Consider the following 20,874-nt stretch of genomic DNA (forward strand, 5'->3'; position numbering starts at 1 on the left):
TGCTACATTCACCACCTTCTTTACTTTCACCTGTTCATTGCCGTCAATTTAACGATTGATTGTGAGTTTCGGTTAATCGGCAAATTATTTCCGCTTCATAGCCGATACCGATACTTGTAAAATTAACTAATGTCGGTTGTTACTGATAATTCAACCGATTATCGGTGCAACACTAAATGTGATATACCATACTGTACACGATAAGCCTAATATAGCTGGCTGTTCATGCCAGTTCAGTTTTTGTGACTCCAAGATACTTAGCATGTTCTACTTGTTGGATAATAGTATTGTCTATGTGATATGTAAGGTTAGGTATGTTGAACTTGTTTGATAGTTGAGACATTAAAGTGCAAATCTGAGTGAAATTCTTTGAAGTACATTCCATGCACAGTAGGGATATAACACTTCTTATTGTTTTACCGTGAATTAATATCGTCCACTGCTCCAGCTTGTTTCAGTACTTTTTATCGATGTGTTGTCCCTACTCTAGCTGAAAATTCCAAATTTTTCTATATGCTTGTTTTTTGACTTTTTTGTAAATAAATTATTATGACTGGTGAACCTATGCACACCACATCTGAAATGGCACCATGCACCCCAATTATCATCTGAAGCATCCATTACGCTTCGTTGTCAGCTATGTTCAACCCATTACACAGCATTTCTAATCAAGAACTGTTCAACAAGTGCCTCTGAAATCCATCCATATCAAAAGAAGAAATGATGCCACGCGTCCCAGTTACGTAAATTATCATCTAAAAGTGAAGTATCCATTATGCTTCGTTGTCGGCTATTTTCAACCCGTTACACATCAGTACAAATCAAGAGCTGTTTGAAAAGCACTTCTGCTATCAAAATAGCCACTATGACAAATACGGACAATTTCCATTACGAAGGGAAGCCATCACGTGCTATCGCCAAATCGATACTTTTTCGCTGTCAGCAAAGATGAATGGGACACAAAGGAGGACACTGGTAAGTCCATGAAGAATTCACTGTACGTACTGTGGTATGCCAAAAGGTAGATTTCGGGCCGTAGCGACATCGAACAGTGAAAAAATCAAGCCCATAGCCTTAGCCATTATCGAGTTACACTTGTCTTGAGGCATCGGTATCGCGATTACGAATACTATCAATACTATCACTGAGGCTTATTTTCGACTGAATACATGCCCCAACTATCAATAATGACTAGAAAGTAAAGTGACCAGCAGCACTACAAGCAAGGAAAAGTAGGAGAAACACTTCTGTAATCAATCCAGTCACCATGAAAAAAGCAGACAACTAGCTAGAACACCCCAACCAATGATTATTGACTTGAAAGTGAAATGACCATTATGCTTCATTATCAGCTATGTTCATCCCATTACACAGTATTACAAACTAAGAAACACTAAGAGAAGTACATTTGCAATCAATCAGTCACAATGGAAACTCAAACAATTCCCATCAAACATAGAGAAGCCATCACACAGCACTGCCAAATTGACACCTTGCGCTGTCAGCAAAGATAAATAGGACACAAAGGAAGACATAGGTAAGTCCATGAAGTATACATTGTACATGCATACTGTGGTATGCCAAAAGGCACCTGAAGTGATGTCGAACAGCGAAAGCCTGCAGCTTTAGCCATTATTGAGTTAAGCTCGTCTGAAGGTATCAGTCAGTCAATCAGTCAGTCAGGCAGTCAATAGAAAATTCCTCTAAATAATTTTCTTTAAATTCCTTGTAACTTTTAGGAAGTGTTTCCTTCCATACTCAAGGCACATTTGGGCTTGGTTATACCTAACCAATACTCCCAAAATGGCACAAAGGAATTGTGCTGGTTTTAAGGTGAAATTTTTGGCCAGAATAACCCAAACATTCATGTTCCATATTCCCCAATGTACAGTACTACAGTAGTATATGATGACAGTGGCGGATTTAGGGGTTGGTCAAGGGGGGCTTTTGACCATCACCTCCAAAATATTTTAGTATATATACATGTCAATTGTGCTCATATGTCATGAAAATCTCATCCAGTGATGTTTTATCTTTCTGTTTGTGACTTATAACTGTAAATAGCTACCACCAGTCTCTATCATAATGCTGTATTCTTAAGCCTCCCTATAGCCAGTCTACATGCTAACTAAAACCCACAATTAAATACACTTGAGTGTTGTCAGTTTCCTGTATGTATATGAGTGGCACTGTATCATCAAACAAAATTTCTTTAACACATTCCCTTTGATTGTTGTCTAAATAGCTATACAGCTGCACACACCAAAATCTGTTAAATGTATTAACCTTTCAATATACACAAAAAAAATTTCAGAATTTTCAACTAGAGTAGGTACCATAGTACAAAGATAAAAAGTACTGAAACAAGCTGGAGTAGTGCACAATATTAAATCACAGTGAAACATTAAATCACAGTAAAACAATAAGAAGTGTTATATCCCTACTGTACTCAAGATACCATAATGGAAATGCACAGTAGGGATATAACACTTCTTATTGTTTTACTGTGATTTAATATCGAGCACTACTCCAGCTTGTTTCAGTACTTTTTATCAATGTGCCATAGTCCATACTCTAGTTGAAAATTGCAAACTTTTTGTGTACTTGTTTGTTAACTTTTTTGTAAATAATTATCTAATCCAAAACAGCCAAGCTGTAAAAAAAGAGTGCGGCCCTCAGAAAGGCTATGGTGAAAAAAGATGCAAAATCCAAGGTGGCGGCCAAGAAATGGCTGTGATGTTAGGTTAATGGTAAAAATTTTAATAACAACAATTCAGGTGAATTTGATGCCGCTTGGTCTTGGCACAAAATTCACCTGAACTGTCGTTATTAAAATTTTTACCATTAACCTACCATCACAGCCATTTCTTGGCCGCCACCTTGGATTTTACATCTTTTTTCACCATAGCCTTTCTGAGGGCTGCACTCTTTTTTTACAGCTTGGCTGTTTTGGATTAGATTTCGCTTCTTTTTGTATTTGTATACCCCAAAGCCGGCCTATGGCCGGCTTTAGGGTTTTTTAACCTATCATTTTTTTCTTTACCACAGGAAGAAGAAAAGATGAAGCAGGGTGATTTCTTTGCAGCTGACCTCTCTACAAGGTGATCCTTCTAGCTGATCTCTCTACCAGATGACTTGTTTGTAGTTGAACTCTCTACAGGGTGATTTGTTTGTAGTTGAACTCTCTACAAGGTAACTTCTTCTAGCTGATCTTTCTACAGGGTGATTTATTTGTAGCTGAATTCTCTACAGGGCGATTTGTTAGCAGCTGAACTCTCTACATGGTATGTTTCTTTTTAGCTGAACTCTCTACAATGTAACTTCTTCTAGCTGAACTCTCTACAGGGTGACTTGTTTCTAGCTGATCTCTCTACAGGGTGACTTGTTCCTAGCCGAACTCTCTACAGGTGATTTGTTTGCAGCTGAACTCTCTTACATGGTGGTTTCTTTGTAGCTGAACTCTCTACAAGGTGACTTCTTCTAGCTGATCTCTCTACAGGATGACCTGTTTCTAACTGAACTCTCTACAGTGTGATCTGTTCATAGTGGAACTTTCTACTGGGTGATTTGTTTGCAGCTGAACTCTTTGCATGATTGTTTCTTTGTAGCTGAACTCTCTACTTCTTCTAGCTGATCTCTCTACAGGGCAATTTGTTTGTAGCTGAATTCTCTACAGGGTGATTTGTTTGAGCCGAACTCTCTACATGATGGTTTCTTTGTAGCTGAACTCTCTATTAGGTACCTTATTCTAGCTGATCTGACTACAGGGTGACTTGTTTGTAGCTGAATTCCCTACAGAATAACTTGCAATGTAATATAACTGAGTAAATTATAACGCAGCTGAATGCTTTATTAGGGTGTCTGTTCTATTAGAGTATCTCGATCTTGCATTTGCTACACGTAGTTGCCTTTCGAATCATAACCCAGTGGTTTGTAATCCGATTCTTCTGTACTACTGCAAGGACTTTCTATGATGATTATTCCAGCTACATACTGATTTTCAGCTCGTTGCTCTAAGCGGTTTGCCTGGTAGACACGAAAACGTATAGATTTTTTATTCATAAAAAATCGATCACGTAATTTTGACACAGATTGGGTTTTGTGTCATATCTCCATGGTCTTTATCCTGATTCCTTTCAAACCACAAACGTCACTCCTACGATGGTTGCTCCATCTACATATCAATTTTCAACTGATTCCTCCAAGGGGTTTACCCTGTAGGCGTGACAGACCTTCGACCTTATTTTACACAAATAATCGGTCATAACTCTGTGAATGTTAATCGGATTCCTACCAAAGTTGGTACGGAGATCCGCCTTAATGAGTTCGTTAAGTGTGCTAAATTTCAGCCCAATCCGAGCACGCATTCGTGTTTTATGGCGGATTTTGCGAAGTGTGTGAAATGAAGAAGAAAAAAACGAAGAAATTAAAACGAAATTTTATTCACTCGTATCTCGGAAATGGCTAGAGCGATTTTTTTCAAATTTGGTGTGTAGACTCCCCTAGTTGGCTGGCACTACTCTAGCAAATTTGGTTCCAATCGGATAAGGGATCACAGAGCTACATAGGTGTGAAAATTACATTTTCTTTCTTCCTGTTAATATACTCACAGGTGGCGCGCCGGCTTCTTGGGCCGCATGACACACTACCGCGTGTCTTGATTATGACTCCATGCATATACCGCATCTGAAATGGCACTGCACACCCCAGCTATATCATTTATCATCTGAAAAGTGAAGTATCCATTACGCTTCATTGTCCGCTATGTTCAACCTGTTACACAGAATTTCGAATCAAGAACTGTTCAAAAAGCACCCCTGCAATCCACATATACCAAAAGAAATGGTGCCGCACACCCCAGCTATATCATTTATCGTCTGAAAAGTGAAGTATCCATTACGCTTCGTTGTCAACTATGTTCACCCTGTTACACAGCAGTATGAATCAAGAACTGCTTGAAAAGCACCTCTGCAATCAAAACAGCCACTATGAAAAACAGACAATTTCTATTATGAACAAAAGTCATCACATGCTACCGCTAAATTGACACTTTTCACTGTCAGCAAAGATGAATGGGACACAAAGGAGGACACTGGTAAGTCCATGAAGAATGCATTGTACGTACTGCGGTATGCCAAAAGGCCAAGAGGTACCTGTCAGGCCGAAGCAATGTCAAACAATGAAAAAATCAAGCCAGTAGCCTTAGCCTTTATAAAGTTACGCTTGTCTGAAGGTTACTCAGTCAGTAGAAAATTCTGTTCAATAAATATATATTTTTAAATACTGTAGCAACTTGCTGAAACTGTTTCGGGTCGATCTAAAAACTTGTTTGGGCTTAGTTTTACCTCACCAATACTTCCTCATCGTTGTCAGGGGAAATTGAGGCTGGTTTTTGGGTGATGCTATTTCATGGGCCATGCCTACTCCTTTGTGGTCCTTACTAATTCAGCATTTTCAAGGGAGCTGTATTGAATGCATTTAAGATTCTGTCTAGTGACTACACCAATGTATTTGAGTGTGTACTGTACAGAGCCAAGTTATCAAAATCAAGATACTTTAATAGAGCAGTCAACTCTAATACAACAGTCGAATAAGACTTGCAATGAACCAATGCTGAAATCACTCTCAGATTCCATCTCAGAGTGTCTAGTTTTCAAAACTTTTTTTTTTGGGGGGGGGGGGGGGAGGATGCCTCCAGACCCCACTAAGTTGGCATGTTTCACATGCTAGTGTGCTTTGCACACTAAGGTGTGCTTTCCCTGTAGTGTCATTTCATTTTGACCCCACTTTCCAAAAATCTGGATCCGCCCCTGCTTAATGATATGTACAAACTAACCTAATGTTTCTCTCATCACACTATCAAGATAACTGAAAGGAGTACTAGTATCTACAGGTACAAGTATTTGACAACGTTAATATTTATTCTACAAAATTAAAACACCCTTACTCTGATAACTCTGTTGTGTACCAGTTGGAGTCACCATAATGTAGGACGAAATACCTAATAAAATGCCATACATTATGAAAAATTCAAAACAAATTATAACACAAAAAAGGAATTTGAGTCTACACCTGATATCATAATAACACAAAATGGATATGAACAACTAGATAGTGACATATGGCTGCCATTTAAATGACTGTGCCAAATTTCTTTTAACACACACGATTACACCAGTCTATGCCTCTATGGTAGGCAATAATTGGTACTTAACATTTTAAAAAAAACTGTTTATCACAGTTTTGTCAATACAGTGGAACCTCAATTATTCAAACACAGGTTAATTTGGCTATCTCTGTAACACTATAAGTAAATAATGCAAGCTTTTAGTCATGATGAATACAGACCACAATGGTAAATTATAATAGGCATGTTTCATATGCATGCACCTTGAAGAGGATAGACCATACCATTTAGATCAAAAAAGCAACTGTGCTCTGGCTATCAAAAAATAACAACATTTAGGATGTAAAATCTAAAGTAGCATTATAATGATGTTAATACAATGGGTGAATGATACTTATATTTTATTCTCACTTCCTTTTATAAAAGGTCTTTAGTTTAGATTAAACAAGTTCTTCTACACACATGTGTAGACCTAATCTAGTACTGTTATACAAAACCAGTTTACTTACTAAAACAAGATGTTGTCATAGAGCCAACAGTCAGAATTGGTGTATAAATAGTAATGGTAGTTGATTTTTCAGTATTCAGCTCACATTCCATGTGGTACTCGCTACCAGGACTAAAGTTTTCATCTTGACAATCGGTGTCATCAAAAGAAATATCTCTGCAGATTCTTCCTCCCCTTCTATATAGCTTACAGCTATTTGGTCGAATGAAATCATGATCCACAACTGTTTTTCGATGTATAACAAGTCTTCCTTCTTGGTTACAAAATTCTAGCAAAATGCAATAGCTGCAAATATCATTTGCTTCTACAGAATAAAAAAACATAACACATAACAATAGGGAAAATACCTTCATGTAATGAAACAGTGAAACCTTGTTAATACAGGATCACGAAGTTTACCCTAGATAATGAAGTAACTAAGTTTGGGACCTATATACTAGAAGTGGGTGCTATAATGAGGTGGTCTTATTACAGGTTTTTGCGATTGAATTCGTCGTCTTTGCAATTCACTTTGTCCCGTTTGCAGTAGAGTTCGTTGCCTTTGCAGCAGAATTCGTCCCGTTTGCAATTGAATTTGTCAGTTTTGCAATTGATTTAGTCAGTTTTGCCATTGATTTAGGAGCTTTTGCATTAGAATTCGTCGCGTTTTCACAAGAATTCGTCATAATTACACTGACTGCAAGAAACCAGCCGTTCATCACAAGGTAATCATTTTCCAACGGAGAATACCACTTGAGATACTAGAGAATAATTGAAGCTGGTTATACACAAAGCCATTAGCTATCTGTCAAGTTAATTAGCTTGTTCGTGAATGACCACACCCATCACCAATGGCGAAGCACAATTGCGAATGTTGCTGAAGAAGCTATAGCAGAAGAATTATCGTCTTATAAAGAGTTGTTTACAACAGTTGTAGATCATGGAGCAGCTGCTACGTACATCTTGTTTTCTTGTTTACTGCAGCTGCCAATCTTGCTACAGATGAATTCTTGTGCAAACGCAACAATTCTAATAATATTTGGGAACAAAAATCAGTCTAAAAAGGCTGTTTAGTCTTTTAGTCAAAAACATATCCATAAGTACACCCCTCTTTGCATATCTTTGTGAAGCTAATAAGTAGGTATTCACTATTGTTATACTATCGTCTATCGTGAACAGTGTCTTACTATCGTTCAAACATTGCAAAATTCACTATCGCCCAGCCCTATTTTCAACTGGAGTAGGGACCATAGCACATTGATAAATAGTACTGAAACAAGCTGGAGTAGTGCATGATATTACATCACAGGAACATCAAGCCCATGACCTTAGCTGTTATCGAGTTACGCTTGTCTGAAGGTATCAGTCAGTCAGTCACTAGAAAATTCCGTTAAATAATTTTGTTTAGAAATTCCGTAGCAACTTGTTGAAAGCATTTTGGGTTGATCTGAAAGCTTGTTTGGGCTTAGTTTTACCTAACCAATACTGCCTCATCGTCGTCAAGAGAAAATTGAGGCTGTTTTTTTGGGTGATGTTATTTCGTGAGCCACGCCTACTCCTTTGTGGTCCCTATTATACAATACTATTGTACTGAATGATAAATACAACCACCATTTTCTAAGTCAGTTTGAGACCACCTACTTAGATTTTTTGTGGTTTTAAAACCCATGGCTTCGCTTTGGGTTATAAAATCATGAATATCCTCATGGTAGGTCTCTAACTATTACATTTCCTTATACTTGCTTGTTTGTAACATAGTTACAACTGGTGAACCTGCACATACTAAAATGCATGCCCCAACTATAAATTACAGAAAAGTGATGTGGCCATAATGCTTTCTGTTACAAAATTTTAATTTGTTATTACTGGAATTTTTGACTGACTAACTAACTGCTTGTCTGCCTGAAGCCTTCAAACAAGTGTACCTCAATAATGGCTAAGGTTATGAGCTTGATTTTTGCGCTGCTGGATGTTGACAGGTGCCTTTTGGTGCATTATGGACTTACCTTTGTCATCCACTTATCTTTGCTGACAGTGCAAGATGTCAATTCGTAGTCACATGAGATTGTTTCCCTACATTAGTAACGGCCAGGAATCATCTGTATTTTTCTGTAGTGATTGCAGAGGTGCTTCTCGTACTGTTCTCCAATGTAATGCTGTGCTATGGGCTGAACATAGCTGAAAATAACCTATTGGAATGTTTCGGGTCATACTGAAGGCACTTTATATGTCAACAATACTGCCAAGTCACCATGGAGTGTATTGTGAGGCACTGGTTTCTGATTAAAATTCCACAGAGGTGAGTTGGTTGGAGAATGTATGGCTAAATCTCGTTTGGTACCATCTTGTATAACAAAGTCTAAATTTGCTGATGATGTTGTGCTTTATACCTCACCACGTGATAGGTCAATTCTTCTTCATTTGGGGGTTTTACTAGACACAATATTTTTTTCTAAATTTATTTTTAACACATTGATTTTTATTACGTGGAAAAGGCTTACAGTATATTTCACTGAGAACATGTACGATTAATACAGCTAGTAATCATGCCATTGTTCAAACTGTGTGCCTTGATCACTGTATTCGTGCCTTCTGAGAGTTGGGTACACACTATATGCATACACAACATGCAGGAGATACACAATACATATACCATAGGAGTATGCAAGCTAGGTGAAGCAGATAAAGGAAGGCAGCCAAGCCAGCCAGAGTCTAGCAAGCCAGGTAAAGGCAAAATGTACAATACTGTACAAGTAAACAATACAAGAAAACATACCACACTCTTTACAATACATTAGCACAAACAAACAGCCAAGCCAATCAGAGCCCAGCAAGCCAGAAAAAATATAAAATACAAGTAAACAATACATACAAACATACTGCTATTAACCCTGTTATTATGCAGCTGGTATGGCAAACTTCCTTGTGTTGGTGTCAGGTGTGGCGCCTTAATTAGCTACCTGCTTCACAGAGGACATCCACTGGCAGCTGGCATGGTGACTTGATACTTAGTGTGCCAGCTGGCAACACTTTCTAAAACAAAGGAACAGTAGTTTGCTCATCTAAATAGGTATTTGAATCCACCTGCTTTGTAGTGGCATCACATGCTAACTGTTTTGATCAGCGTTAAATAGAATCGTTGTACCATTTCTATCACCTCCACAAAAACGCTCGTCCATTATACGATTGTCTCATTATACAATTTAATTATGCTGTGTTAGTTTTAGCTCAATATGAAATCAAACACAGCCTTCATTTATTGTCCAGTATCACCAGTTAGTGTACCCCAAATAGAGATCACCAATATTTTAGTGACGTCATTACGGAATAATAAATCACACGTGCACGTGTCATAGCATAATATAATTGGCGTGCAGTCACTCACCACTGGACTTAAATATCCGGTAGAGTTCTTCTTGACGAGTTTCATCCCAGTAATAATATACACCATTGGCGGAGCTGCCATTTAACGATAATTCTTGCTCTGAAGTGATCAGTTGGCTGTTTGGATCCAGTATAGGGCGACGATACCTCCATGAACAGTTCGAATCGGTTGGGCAGTCAACATCACTGCGTATGTTTGCCACTTCTCCTTCTTTCACAAGACGATGATCAACAGGAACGCTATTCAGCTTCACTCTCTTAACAATGAGAGCAAGAAAGAAACCGACACAATAATATAACGTGTTCATTTCGACAACACGTGATCAATGAGCTAATTTAATTACTTACCGGGATAGAGCTGTGCTATAAATACTGAAATCAGTTACATGAGCTTTAGACGAAGTGAATTACTAATGAGATAGCAACTAGTCTGCTAGTTAAAACTAGCTAGCCACTCGTATCGAATTAGCTAGTAGCTACATGTAGCTAGCTATTTCGAGGTAGCTCGCTACCCGAAGCAAGCCACTTAGCTACAATGATGTCATTTACCTTTGTATTTTTCATATCAGCTCTTCATATAACAGGTACAGTTGAGCAAACTGATTTATTTAGCTGCGCACGCATGCAGCCAGCCTCTACAGCTAGCTACGTACACCACTTTGTCAGTCAGGTGTGGACATGAGATTTTAGACGTTAGCAATACGTAACTATACCATAGCTATTTGTTCCGCATGGTGCTACACAGTACAGGATAGATAAAACGTAGGTACATCATCACAGGCTTTAGCCTTCTCACAGGTCCCGGCATTCACAGAATGCGAGCTGTTTAGTATGGCACTGGTTTTATATTTTCCAGGAGTTCGTTCTGTAAAAGTTGGCGTCAGCAGTAACTTCGTTGCAAACTCACCCACCCTCGCCGAGTATTTTGTTGAAGAGAGGCATGCTAGACTGAAGTGTTACATCATTGGAGAAGGTGACACTAATACTACTGGTTCTTCATGGTATAGAAATTTCTCAAATGGAACTATACACCAGTTCACTGATTCAGACCCAGAAAGAGTGAGAGTACATGAAAACACTCTTGTGTTTTGGCCAAAAGTTATAAGAAGTGATCAAGGATGGTATCGCTGTTGTGTGTCAACTGCAGTATGCAGCAACTTTACCTATGTTAAACTGTATGGTAAGAAATAGCTATTTTACATACAGGGATGGTAATACTATACTTATGTAGTTTATGTAGAGCTAATAATATTAGCTACAGTAGTGTTATATACATGTAGCTAACTGCTTTCTATTGTGATGCAGTCAGTTCATTGTAATAACATATTTGTGCACATGACCTTGTACATATTAAATCTTTGCTCGTATAGCTAACTAACTAACTACCACAAACTACACATCACATAGCTAGCTAACTACCACAACCTACACATCATATAGCTAGCTAGCTACCACAAACTACACATCATATAGCTAGCTAACTAGCTACCACAAACTACACATCATATAGCTAGCTACATATGCACAGAACTTTCTATAATCATTTGATCAAATGGAAATTGTGCTTTCAAGTACACATTACTGTTAACAAAGTAAAACGTTTTTCATACAAAACAGTGTGCAAAATAATGTCTGGATGAACATACATTATTTATCATGCCTACCTAAGCCCCATAACTCCCTTTCATTCTATAGATACTCTTTAACTTCTCTGTATGCTGTAGCTATTTTTTGAAATGAATGGTTAAGATAGCAGAAAAGCAGGGAAAACAAAACATAACTTGAAAGTTTAGGACAAGTTGTTTGATGTCAACTTTCACACTGTTATGAAACTGTCAGATACATTTACAAAAAAATATAGGTATATGTGAGCCTGTAAACCCAATTTGACAGATAAGCAACTGCCAGCTTCACTATTATGCAAGGTCATGTGTAATGAATGACCTTGTGCACATGGCTACCATGTGACCTTCATACTGTGTATGTATGTATGTATATATATATATATATATATACACGTCTTGTGATCAACAAATGTAATTACCTAATTAAATTTGACTCCAGCATGGGATTTGACAATGTTCATGGGGATTCTTGTAGTAATATAACAGGTAGAAAGTCATGGGGGAAAAACAGAAATAAATATTTGGACTATAAGTAAACATTTTTTTGGTGCAGTGTTGTAGCTATACCCTAGCATTACCAATGATTATTATATTTGTTACAATTAAGTCTACAAACCAATTAAGTTTACAAACCAAAATTAAGACAGTAATTTGTTAAGTCTTACAAACAGATAACCTCAAATTGTGATCATTAAACATGCAGTATATTGTATTGAACCAAAGTATTTTAGGTTGCACATATTTATGCGTGTTTTGTGTTCTATATTATAATTAGTTGCTCCTATCATCGATGCTACCAGATTAAATTACATTGCGTTCATTGGATCACATGTTACACTCACCTGTGAGATTAATAATTGGGGAAACCCTAAAGCAACAATTAGTTGGAAGAAACCAGAAGAACAGTACTTTTCAAATGATCCTATTACAACAAATGAAACTCATACTAGTTTAATACTGCCTAATGTTACTACAGTGCATGGTGGAAAATATGTGTGTGATGCTGATTCCATATTATCAGGCGATGTTGGGGAGTTGTACCTTCATATACAAGGTATGTACTATTATGGTAGAAGTTTACATAAGCTAGACATGATGCTTATCTTAGTCTTGCCTTGCCCAATGTACATAATGCATCAGCAGTAAGGACACATTTTATGCTTCATTATATGTACAATATGCATAGTATTGACTAATATCATAGTAGGCAAAGAATTCATATGTAATGTAATCTATTTCAATACAGTGCCACCGCAAATAATAATGGGCGGACCAATGATAGCACATATCGGAGAGATGGTTAACATTACATGTACCATATTGAAAGGAAGACCTGCTCCCGATATTAACATTTCCACTCCAACAGGAGACATTACAAAAAACAACAATATAACATTTTCTGCTACTCTTCAACATACTGGGGACTTTGTTTGTACTGCCAACACCTCAAAATTGATTGTTACTGAGAAACGTTTCCTGTTTGTGTATGGTAAGGTGTTCATCATATGTGCTGCATATCTGGGATACTAACTTTATGTATGACTTTGTGTACATGGGATATTGTGTCTATATGATTGCTGAAATAGTTTTCTTGAGGCCATATATATGTAGGGTTTTCACCACATATTTGCCCATAAACAAATGAATCATCATCTGTGGTTGTCACCATAATTGAGGAATTTGATTTGTTTTGACACATCTGTCAGGTGACAATAGCAGCTGTCAAGATAATGAATTGACTTATAGCAATAACACTTCTTGTAGGCAGTTCTAAGCATGTCACAAGCATGTTAATACGTGCATACAGGTCACATGTGTGCTATGGGATAGTTATACTGATGTCATCTATTGTTTATATGTATGTACTTATACAGACATTGACAATACAACTAGCTACCTTCATTTCCTGGTTCTAATTCACAGCCATGATTGTCACTTTAAGGTAATAAATGAATCATATTGATGTGTACCAGTATATAACATAATATGTAATAGTTAAAGCACCACCACGCATATGTATGGAAAATACAGCATGAGAGGGAAATCAAGAGGCTTATACAGCACAACGAGCCTTGAGACAACTCCAAGTGTTGTATTTTTCATACACACAAGCATAGATGGTGCTTTAAGTATTATATTGTACTCTATAGTTGATTTGTCCCAGTTGCATCCTATTGTAATTGCATTGCCACTTTATACTCACTCACTCAATGTCCACACAACAAATTTACAGGTAGCTACCATAAGAAAGATTTATTATTGGAAAACTCAATTGAAGTGCAGTACACAAAGTCCACCTGTCATTTCCACAATATCAGGTCTATTATGTTTCCTATAGAGCATTCTGACTATTATGATATATTCATATACGTATCGTGACATATTTTTAAAAATTTTGTAGCCCATTCTTAAGCAATTTTAATAAGCTATAATGAATACTGACAGTGTAATTAAGGCTAAGGTTGGAGTACTGAATGCATGCTACTACACATTATATTTTTGATACAGACTCCATCTGCCTTATTGTGTAGCAAAGCGTAAACCATAATCCCTCCCCAAAACTAGTCCAGAGTAGTGTTGAAACAATTATTCGGATATTCGACTATTCAGACGTAATTCGATTAATTAATGTGCTATTCAAATATTCGTTAGCATTGTAGTGAGCTGTGATAGCCAACCTAGAAGCTTGAGATTGTGAACACAGTGACATATCTACACTGAAAAAAAACCCATTTTAGAAGAGATAGAAATAACTTTCAGGCTTTACCTTACTACCAAACAAAGATTTCAGTGCTTATTCATGCTTAAAGAATAATCGAATAACCTGTTGTTTTGTTCACAAGTATTCGAATAGTAAAATTGCTATTCATTTCAGCACTAATCCAAAGATCTTATTAAAGAATTCTATCTTAATACGTATAATAGTAGAACTTATACCTGCAGTAGCTGCGTTATGCAACCTGGCAGTCTGTGATGTCTCAGTTTAGCAGACATTTTCCTAACCCTACAAAAATACAATAAAAACTCACAGATTAGTAAAATCGCTGCATAATTTCTTAGCATTTGGTGTTGTAGTTGTTTATTAACTAAACTTCCTGGGGTTGGTATAAACAGTGGACTCAGGGAACAAGGACCTTGGCGAAATCTAACTTTTCATGTACTTTACAATGTTCTATATTTGCACTACATTCCTCTGCAAGTTGCAGTGTCTATAGTCTCACATAGCCAGACTGCTGTGATGGTGCATCACACCATGCCTATATATATCAATTAGAAATTATATGCACCTACTCTCAGTGGCGGAGGTATCTGTCCACAATTTGGGGGGCACATGCACCATCACTTACCTACTCTGAGAAAGGGTTTGGGCTACTTAGCATAGGCCACTCATTCTTTCTATTTGCACTTCCAGCTACACAGGGGTATACATGTAACCTTCATGCACAATTTGAGGCATGAAGGTGATTTGTTGAGCTGCTTGTGCAGTCTGCAGTTATTGTTTCATTGAGGCTACCTCCCTGAAATAGCTATAATAAAATACATGCTTAGGTTTAAAGTAAGAAAATCCATCCTTCCTGTAGGAGGCTGAGTGTGGTGCCTGACTAGATATTGGGTGGCCAGCAGCTCAAATTCTGGGGTAGGAGGGATTTTTTCCTTTCTTTGTCCGATTTTCTGTTTCACCTTATTGTAGGTTAAGTATAATTATTATTTAAGTCTCTATTGTTAGGTTTAGTAATCCAACGGCTGCAGCACATGTTGCTGTCAGACCTTCAGTGCTGGCCACTGCAAAGCTCTAATTATACAACCAAGTACTAAAGATAATGCGAAATGCGGTTAAAATTATGTCATAAATAAATAAATAATAATAAGTAATGTTCTCAAAAACTACGAGGTCTAGAGACATGAACTAACCGGGGATAGATTCGCCTGTCAACGAAGGCACAAACGTATAATCGTTTCGCCTGTTCGTGCTGATGACTTGACCATACGTGTACTTCTATATAACACCCAGTACCACACCCTTGCTTAGTCTGTGTAGTGACAGCAAGAGAGCCAGAGGCCACTTTACACATAAACAAGAAGATTACAAGTAAGTTTTTATGTTTGTAACATCTCGAGTCTCCATGCCAGCTGCCAGTGGATTCATTCACATGAATATGTAATTAAACAATACAAGAAAACATTAAAACATATGCCCCACTCTTTACAATACAGTTACATATAAATACAAGTAAACAATCTTGTCTTGTGCAGCTGGCAAGGCAAACTTCCTTTGTGTTGGTGTCAGGAAATTCAATATGTGCTTAATCTTTATTGCCTTCACCTGGCTTAGCTACTACTAGGCTCTGGCTGGCTTGGCTGCCTTCCTTTATCTGGTTCATCTGGCTTGCATACTCCTACAGTATTGTGTAGCTATCTCCTGCAAGTTGTGTATGCATAATTATAGTGTGTCACCCAACACTGTGCCATTACTACACCACTGATGAACCTTATTTAGCTCTAGTTGATGTTGATACTGTACTGTATATTGGCTAATAATTTTTATCTGGTGATGTTGCCTATAATGTATTGCTGCATACAATACTGCAATAATGTATAGTTCTCTCCTGTATGTTTTGTATACATATACTGTGTTACACATCACTGTGCCATTACCACACCAATGACGTACTGGCACTTAGCTACTGGTTACGATACCACTATTGTGTTATGTCTGTCATTACTGTGACATATTGAGTTGATTTGGGGATCGTGCCTTCACCACCTAATAGCCTCACCAGGGGGCTGTCACGTTGGTGTATGTACTTGGTTGTATGTGACGCGGTCCTAGTAATAATAATAATAATAATAATAATAATAAATGTTTGCACAAAGTGTCTAAATTTAGGCAAAATAATAGATTAGTGTGCTCATCTTATATGCAACGAGTGACCAGCTGTGGCCTTTGCTAACCAGTCAGCTGCCAGTCCAAACCCTTCTTCAGTGGTGCATGTAATTTTGAAATTGATATGGCATGTTGTAAGGCACCATCACAGAGAAAAGTGATCTGGCCACGAGAGACCATGCATCCAGATATCTTACCATTGAAATAAATCCACAAAATTTGGGTCCATGCTTCCTTGGTTGCAGGGTCCCTCATTTATACCAACCCAAACTTCCTACTATATGTTACTATTGCATCTCACGTAATATCTGCATAGTGTGTACACTGAAAAGTTTATAAATTGATTATAAATTGATAGCTGCAATCTTTTTTTATTTTTAGTATGAGACAATCCTTTCAATTATTTTGAAAGAACACATCTTTGAACTTTGTAAATGTAATGTCAGTGTTTCAATTGAGAGATTTGACTGTATCAGTGATGGAACAGCACTCTATTATGTAAAACTGACTGGATATATGGCTGGAAATATCAAACAGTTTTTACAAAATGACAAATTAGGAATTGAACTGGATTCTACTTTTGCATCATTTCATGTATGCACCTCACAATGCAAAGACAGCACTGATCAAGTTAATCACAATAATACAATAGCTATATGGATGGCTTCATCTTCAGTGGTAATTCTGTCAACAATTATTTTCATTTTTGTGATATACAAGTATGTCAATAAACATCCATTGCTGTCATGTATGTGTGGAAGTACAAGCTATATCTGTAGTTGTTTACTGCAGGTACATGATGGCTGTGATCATGCATATAAGCTCATCAATAGCCATAACCACCATGGCATCATAACTCTCCCTTAAATTATAATTTTGCCTTCAGTCAGAGTGGGGGTAGTACATTAAATCATACAGTATGGTAGTACTGTACATTAGGGATCATGGATATTTGGGTTTTCCTAGCCAAAATATTCACCCAAAAACCAGCTTCACAACTCCATCCTGGCACCTTGGTAGGTATAACCAAGCCCAAAAGTGCATTCAGTATGATCCTAAACGCTTCCAATAAATATATTCCATTGAATTTTTTTTTGTAACTATAGTTACAAAATTTAAAAATATATATGTGACTGGATTTGGAAAATCACCCTTATGGGTGCATTGTTGATTCAGAGAAAAACGTATTTTAATAATTTAAAGCTTTATTACTCACCAGCCTTGGCAGCTACACGTTTGGATTTTTCAGCAAAGATGGAGCAATTCACAACCTTTAAGAGCAGCTAGTGGCCAAGGTAATCCCTGTAGAGTTTCCCACCATTTTAGATAGGTTTTTTCACCAGTGTTGCTGTATCACGAGTCCTCAAAAAGGGGTGGAGGGTGGGGGATAGCGGGATGGGCAAGAGATAGACTACAAAATGGACAAGAATGGTAAATGAAGGCACCAGACCACAGAACAGCCTGTCAGAGGCAGGGAATAGACTGAAATCTCACAAAACAGACATATGTCACACATTCAGCTCCCTGCTCATCTGTCCAGAGTGCATGAACCCCCAAAGCACTTCCCTGTTGTTCACAGACCTGTACAGACGTCTGGGGTGGTTATACAGGTCACCAGAGAATGGTCCACCAAAAGCAGACCCGACAAGTTGAAAGCAAATTTGATATGGAAATTGTTAGCCTGATAGTGCAGCAACTTCATGCTAGAGTTATCTCACTTTTGCCTTTGCGCCCATATGGTTGATTTTGCTAAATCTGGTCACATATATAGTTACAAAATTTTTTTTTTAATTTATTCAATGGTATTTTCTACTGACTAACTGCCTGCCTGCCTGCCTGATGCCTTTAGGCAAGCATAACTTGATAATGGCTAAGGCTATGGGCTTGATTTTTTCACTGTTCAATGTCGCTTCGTCCTGAGACGTGCCTTTTGGCATACCGCAGTATGTACAATGCACGTATCATGGACTTACCTTTGTCCTCCTTTGTGTCCCATTTCTTTTTTGCTGACAGCACAAGGTGTCGATTCACGGTAGCAAGATGCATGGCTTCCCTACAGTAAATTTGTAAACAGAAATCATCCGTATTTTCCGTGGTGACTGGATTGATTGTAGAGATGATTCTAAAACTGTGCTTCGTTTGTAATGCTGTGTTACGGGCTGAAATTGAAGCGTAATGGCAACTGCACTTTCGAGACAGTAATTGATAGTTGGGGGTGCGCGAATCGTCGTATTTTCATGGTGACTGGATTGTTGCAGAGGCACTTCTTTTACTGTTTTTTGTCTGTAGTGCTGTGTAACGGGCTGGACATAGCTGAAAACAAAGCGTAATAGCTACTGCACATTTGAAGCAGTTTTTGATAGCTGAGGTACACATTCAGATGAAAAAACATTAATTCAGGTGCCATCCTTTCTTTTGATGTGGTATGCATGGGTTCACCAGTCATAATAATGTTACAAAAATTAGAAATTTTAAGTTCGATTAGAGATCATAGAAAAAAAGTATGGAAACAAGGGAGGTCGCCTACACCTGCAGATATACTAGTGAACATTTAAACCCTACTTCAGTCTTGGCCTTGGGTATAGACTGAAGTAGGGATTAAACAGTCACTAGTATATCTGCAGGTGTAGACAACCTCCCTTTTTTCCCAACTTTTTTTCTATGATCCCTAATTGAACTTAAAATTTCTAGTTTTTCCTTAAACTTATAATAATATTAATATTGCAGTAATGCGTAATATAACATGCTACATGACAAAGTAATGAGTAATATATAATAGATATTGCATCCAGAACTTGTAACACGTTTACATTACATTGTGCAGAAGTATTGAGTGATATGTAATGAGTTATATTTAGAGTAACGACCCTTACTCTGCTTCAGTACTATAAACTGTTTCATGCATGTATTTAACATTACGATGTGCTAGTACTGAAATAGACACCCATGGGGGTCAAATTTCTGGGATAACCAGATCATTCCCAGACTAGCTAGTATGCGTTTGTTATGTATCATTACAGTAAGTGTAATAAATGAGTTTAACTGTTCTTCAAATTGTTTTTTAAAGAAGTGTGGTACATTGATAGAGAGGGGTAGTTACTAAGTAATTCTTTGTATTGACTGGTTAGTATGATGTGATTCAGTTAGTAATTGCTGAGAATTTTGCTGTTAATGGGTAAAGTTGCCAATGAATCTCTAAAATGTGTTTTACTATCTGTGTTTGTGCACTTAACTATATAGACTTCACAAATTTCTGAACCATGTGATTATGAATAAGTGTGTGGCACGAGAGGAAACATCAACTGATACTACACCCAACCCACTTGCTAGGGTACCTCAAAGTACATTTGAACTGTCACATTTAACAACAGAAACTGTACTTGAAGATAATGAAGCAGTACCAGCCAACAATAATGAAATGGTAGCAAGCAGTAATGGTAATACATCATCAAGCATCCAGCCTAATGGTGACATCACCACTACACCAATACAATCAAGGCAACATCTGCAGAGATATTTTGTACAAACCGATCGAGGTAATGGATTGGAAAGATCAAAATACGAAAACATGGTACAAAAATTTCCAACTAATTTTGCATCAACAGGAACTGACGTGTAGCTAACGACACTGTTTGGCATTATATTCAGTGAATATCATGTGTATATATCTGTGGATACATCTATGTAGATATTTTTTTGTATAGCTATATTATAATTTTATGTAACATACATATCATTGCATTTCTATCAATTAGCTATTTATACCATGTAACATTGTGTGTGTATGTGTTTTATACAACATGTTAGTTTGTAACTCTAAATATGCTGCTGATGAATGACATAACAAAAAGGTTTTTTTGAAAATCAGTGTGCTATCTAGTGTGGGAAATGGTGCTAAGCTGCAGAATCTTCACCTACATCTTTTTATTGGAATGGGAGATACAGAGACTGACACCTTAGCTAAGAAAGCACTGGTAGTGTGTCTTAATCACATGTATTATCAGAAAGTTAGTATGTCCATTCTACCCATGAACTGTCAACAGCAACAAACACTATAGGCTTACAATCAATGACCAAAAGTTTAATAATGAATGTGATACCTTTGGCTGTGTGCTCCATGAATTGCTACTTTCACAATAAAGTTACTTGATCCACTTATAAGGACCACAACATATAGTTATCACACTTGCTTTGTTAAGTCACAAACTTGCCATCTTTCCACGCGCCACCAAGAAATTCTGTTGGTTTTCAGACACTTAATGGTGGAATTCTCACACTACCACTGCATCCATTTGTATTTGAACTTATATATGTGTATAATTTTGTATAAAATACATACCATTATAGACAGGGGCAGATCTAGAAA

At 37.3% G+C, this 20,874-nt stretch overlaps 2 protein-coding genes across 6 annotated transcripts in view; one reads left to right on the forward strand and one right to left on the reverse strand.

Moving 5' to 3' along the window:
• LOC136244179 (uncharacterized) overlaps positions 1–10,782 on the reverse strand; it is a 50,081-nt gene extending 39,299 nt beyond the window's left edge. Inside the window, exons 1-4 of one of the 4 annotated variants that reach the window (XM_066035715.1) lie at positions 10,000–10,782; positions 6,637–6,939; positions 5,948–6,001; positions 5,837–5,887 (exon numbers count right to left, since the gene is read on the reverse strand). In XM_066035715.1, the coding sequence (XP_065891787.1) occupies positions 5,837–5,887; positions 5,948–6,001; positions 6,637–6,939; positions 10,000–10,306 (715 nt within the window). In that variant the 5' untranslated portion in view covers positions 10,307–10,782. The remainder of the gene's footprint in view (positions 1–5,836; positions 5,888–5,947; positions 6,002–6,636; positions 6,940–9,999) is intronic. The other 3 variants (XM_066035714.1, XM_066035712.1, XM_066035713.1) reach the window with 3 other exon arrangements.
• On the forward strand, positions 9,984–20,372 carry LOC136244178 (limbic system-associated membrane protein-like). 2 transcript variants are annotated; one of them, XM_066035710.1, is made up of 7 exons: positions 9,984–10,582; positions 10,855–11,178; positions 12,399–12,677; positions 12,870–13,112; positions 13,498–13,565; positions 16,890–17,227; positions 19,749–20,372. In XM_066035710.1, the coding sequence occupies exons 1-7, from the start codon at positions 10,534–10,536 to the stop codon at positions 20,125–20,127; spliced, it is 1,680 nt and encodes a 559-aa protein (XP_065891782.1). In that variant the 5' UTR covers positions 9,984–10,533; the 3' UTR covers positions 20,128–20,372. The 2 variants fall into 2 exon arrangements, with proteins under 2 accessions (XP_065891782.1, XP_065891783.1); XM_066035711.1 differs by lacking the exon at positions 16,890–17,227 and having other exon boundaries at positions 19,749–19,949.
• The last annotated feature ends 502 nt before the right edge of the window (positions 20,373–20,874 follow it).

The sequence above is a fragment of the Dysidea avara genome, chromosome 14 (assembly GCF_963678975.1).
Source record: "Dysidea avara chromosome 14, odDysAvar1.4, whole genome shotgun sequence".
NCBI lineage: Eukaryota > Metazoa > Porifera > Demospongiae > Dictyoceratida > Dysideidae > Dysidea > Dysidea avara.